The 4554-nt window shown below is 42.6% G+C and overlaps 1 protein-coding gene across 1 annotated transcript; it reads left to right on the top strand.

The window, feature by feature from the left end:
* Positions 1 to 766: 766 nt before the first annotated feature.
* On the top strand, positions 767 to 3615 carry LOC121575969 (ubiquitin thioesterase OTU1). Its single transcript, XM_041889265.1, has 3 exons — positions 767 to 866; positions 1478 to 1700; positions 1821 to 3615. The coding sequence occupies exons 2-3, from the start codon at positions 1493 to 1495 to the stop codon at positions 2522 to 2524; spliced, it is 912 nt and encodes a 303-aa protein (XP_041745199.1). The 5' UTR covers positions 767 to 866; positions 1478 to 1492; the 3' UTR covers positions 2525 to 3615.
* The last annotated feature ends 939 nt before the right edge of the window (positions 3616 to 4554 follow it).

Raw genomic sequence — 4554 nt, 5'->3', positions numbered from 1 at the left:
CTGAAAACGAATATGTTCTGTGCATAATACAATTGTAAAGAGGTGTATAATCATACACAAGAAGGTTCCAAAGAAATGTCAAGAGTTGTGACTATATTTGATAGTTTTCCAAGGATAGCCTGCTCAGCTCAAGAATGTACTGTACTCAATACCCGGCTGCAGCATTATTCTCATGTGAATTTTGACATGTAAAATGTTGCCTGTTGATATGGACTTCATTGCATCAATTAGCTAGTTTAGCATAGTTTAATTGTATTTAAGATGTAACTGTATTAAAGAGTAATAAAATATGTAAAACAGGTGTAATTGATGTCTGCTTTTTCTGTGTGAGTTTTGGGGAAGGAGGAGGTGGCATGTTTCAAGTTAATTCGCCTAATCTCTGTACTGCTCAAGAGAACTATTAAGCACTATGCACACAAGCGGCAGGTAGCCTAGCGTTTAAGAGCATTGGGCTAGTAACCGAAAGGTCGCTGGTTCTTATCCCTGAACTGATTAGGTGAAAAATCTGCCTTGAGCAAGGCACTTAACCCCAATTGCTCCTGTAAGTTGCATTGGATAAGAGTGTCTGCTGAAATGTAAAGTTAGCTCATGTAATTTCACTTCAATTGCTGTAATTTGTATTTGACAGAAGTATGTGCTTGAGAAGGTATGTCACAGAAGTTAACATTTCTTTTTAAAAGAGACTGGATCCATCAAGTGAGTGGATATATCCCCTCTTCTAGCCAAAAGGAAACAGCTTGTGTACACGTCATATCTGTGTGGCAACAACGTTACGAATAACAACACACTCACATTTGTGACGTTCTACACATTAGACATTGTCGGTTCATATTTATTGTCCGAGGCAGGGGTACAATTTTCATCAGGTAAGCAAGTAAATAATGGTTCGATTATTAATTAAAGAGGTTAATTACGTAGCATTGGTATCTATGTAGCTAGTTATGTAAAGAGGTACAGCTAATGTTAGCCGTTTGCTAGCCAAACACTCGGCTAGCTAGCTAACGGTAGTTGTCAAGCTAGCTACCACTCAACATCAATTCATCAATCACATTGCTCATTCGTAACACATTTGCTTGTGTTTTGCTAGACAGTTTGTTGAGTTTTTACAATTTCACTGAAACCAGCTCGTCTCGTATTGTAGCTAGCAGAAGAGGAAAGTGGCAACAACATGCTAGCGTAGCTAACTAGCTTGCTAACTGGTGGTTGTCCTAGCACAAATACTATTGGGAGTGGCAGAACAAAGAAATGGTTGCAGTCAGTTGTTTTGCTTGCAATGCTGTGATCAGCAGTTTAGCCCCTTGTTTAGCCCCATTGAAGTGTCATCAGCATGCTGTGACTTGAAACAAATCACTTTTCCATTAGAAATTAAAGTAATGTCTAGCTACAAGGTTCCTTGGCCTGAATAAACTAGCATTCACTTCTTCAGTTTTACGCAGCCTGTGATGTTCCCTTGTTGAATGGTGTTTTATTCCCACAGTTTAAGGACCCCAGGATGTTGCGTCTGCGTTGCAAGACCAAAAATGGGAGCCACATAATGCAGGGCCTGACCCATCAGTCCTGTGTGCAGGAGCTGAAAAGCAAGATAGAGGAGCTGACAGGTATCCCCTGTGATGTACAGAAGATCATGGTTGGTTACCCTCCCTCGAGCTTGGACCTCCGAAATGGAGAAGCTCACCTCAAGGACTACCCCATCAAATCAGGTAGGCTATGTTGTCTCTCTCTTCTCACTTGAATCAATCACTTGACTTTCACACAGCTGGATACACGTCACCATGCAGTGTCATGGCTGTATTTGATTCAGAAAATGACTCGTGTTGCAGGAGACACTCTCATCGTTGAGGAGGAGGAGAAGAACAAGATGAAGACCCAGACAACAAATTCAGCTGTAACCAAGGGACGCCGCCTGGAGTCTCCCCCTGTGCTGGCCAGAAGGATCGTTCCAGCAGACAACTCCTGCCTGTTCACCAGTGTCTCCTACGTGGTGGAGGGTGGGGTATATGACCCAGCTTGTGCCCCTGAGATGCGAGGCCTCATTGCCCAGATCGTGTCCAGCGACCCCACGGCTTACTCTGAGGCGGTTTTGGGAAAGACCAACGAGGAGTACTGCACCTGGATCCGACGTGACGACACCTGGGGCGGAGCCATCGAGGTGTCCATCCTGTCCAAATTCTACCAGTGTGAGATCTGTGTAGTGGATACGCAGACGGTGCGTGTGGATCGATTTGGTGAGGACGCTGGCTACCACAAACGTGTGCTGCTCATCTACGACGGCATCCACTACGACCCACTGCAGAAAGAAACTCCTGGCTCCGACGCGCCGCCCCAGACCATCTTCTCCACCACAGACGACATCATCCTGGCCCAGGCCCTGGAGCTAGCGGACGAGGCACGAAGGAAGCGGCAGTTCACGGACATCAACCGCTTTGCCCTGCGCTGCATGGTGTGTCAGACAGGCCTAGTAGGACAGAAGGAGGCCCGGGAACATGCTAAGGAGACGGGCCACACCAACTTTGGAGAGGTGTGAGTCAGAGCACTCCTCCCCCCCCTACCTCACAACCACCACCCCCATGCCGCCACATCTGTGTCTGTATGATCCTCTACCTCACTTGGTCCAGTGAGATTCTGCAGACCCTGTGTTCTGTTTTACCCGTTAAGTATTACTACTACAGCTGTCAGCTCACAGGCTACTCTACTGTAAGGTTCTGATCTCATAAAAAATATCCTCTACAATTGTTTTGGGGACATTTTTAAGCTCTGTTTTGAGTCTTTACACTAAATGCAAAACATGATGAGTGATTGTTTGTTGAAGTCTTGTTGCTCAGCAATGTATCGTTTGTTCAGTTTGTTGACACTAATGGAGCAGAACTTTCTTAATACCAAAACTGGAGATGCCTGGAAATGCCTTGCTTTTTCAGTTCTGACTTGTTGTGGCACAATCGGCATAGCATTGCTAGATAGTACTACCACAGAAATCAGAAATCTTTTTCCAGGGCCATTGTGGCATGATACATATTTGATTTCACACATCAATGACAATATTAATTAAAAGGTTTTTGTTTGTGGATGCCTCACTAGTACCTTGAAAAACAGTGACAACTGTTGCAAAATATCAAATATAACCCCAGTCAGTCACTTTTATTATTTTGCAGTGGCAATGTCTTTAATATTTGTAATAGCAGAGTTTAGCTAGATTCCTTATAGGTCAATACAACCCTAAATTATTCAACAATGGTGCTGTGACAACTGTATAAGCTATTGTATAAGCTATTACTGAATTTATTTTGTTATTTTCTGCGGTGTGGGGTTGTCAGTCAGAGGTTGAAATATAACTCCATTCACCTTGGTGTGGAACATTAACATTTCATGCAATTATTATCATGCCATGGCTTTTTATTGTCAGAGAACCATGGCATGATAATAATTGCATGAAATGGCACTCTGACATTAAAAAGCCATGGCATTACCCACAGTGGGATTGATTTTTGTTTATTATATTTATTTGTGTCTATTTTATGGTGTAATTTAACTGAACAAGTGTCATTTGAATCCAGGCTCTGTCGTAGCCGGCCGCGACTGGGAGACCCATGAGGCGGCGCACAATTGGCCCAGCGTCGTCTAGGGTAGGGGAGGGAATGGCCGGCAGGGATGTAGCTCAGTTGGTAGAGCATGGCGTTTGCAACGCCAGGGTTGTGGGTTCGATTCCCATGGGGGGCCAGTATAACAAATGATGTATGCACTCACTAACTGTAAGTCGCTCTGGATAAGCGTCTGCTAAATGACGTAAATGTAATTGTGGTATTTTGTATTTCAGAGAATGGATAAGAAAATGCTATATGCCTGTTTTATTTACATTTTAATCTTGGAATTATTAGACAGAGACTGAATGATATAGAATGTAAATCTATGGGATGAATTATTTTATATTTGTAGTTCAGGTACTGTACACAATGTGCTTTGCTTCTCAACGTTCTCTTCATAATAGTGTTTTTCTTTTTCATTTCCCATTAGCCTCTCACTCACATACCCTGGAGGTCTTGTTGGACTAATGTGAGGACCACCAAGTGATGTCATAGTTGTAATGTTGTTCTAAAACCACGTTTCCATCCACAGTTTTTATGCAAGTTAAGTCATACCTTATTAAAAAAAGACAGCTGTGATGGAAACAGGAATCTTAGGTACAGTTTTATAAATGCCGACAGATAATTTGTTTGTTCGACATGGTGGGATCTTTTTGTCTGTGAAATTAATTATGTGAGAAATGTCAGTGCCCTTTATGCCCAAATATTGATATAATAACCATCATATCGAAGTAAACTTGGAGTCACGCGATGATGTGGTGTGTGGTTCTTCCACTACGACTCGGGAAACCATGCAGTTCATTAGGCTGCAGATTAAATAGATTATGAACTTCCCAGAGTGGTGAAAGTGCGCAGTGATGAGCTTGATGCTCCTTTCTAAGAAATATCGAGGGTCTTATTCTGGTGATATGATGATCTATGCTTGACTGCCGTTTGACAAACAAATATTATCACTCTTATCCATAATAATCTCATA

The sequence above is a fragment of the Coregonus clupeaformis genome, chromosome 10 (assembly GCF_020615455.1).
Source record: "Coregonus clupeaformis isolate EN_2021a chromosome 10, ASM2061545v1, whole genome shotgun sequence".
Taxonomy (NCBI): domain Eukaryota; kingdom Metazoa; phylum Chordata; class Actinopteri; order Salmoniformes; family Salmonidae; genus Coregonus; species Coregonus clupeaformis.
The sequence above is the reverse complement of the archived record's forward strand: the minus strand, read 5'-3'. Positions and strand labels throughout refer to the sequence as shown.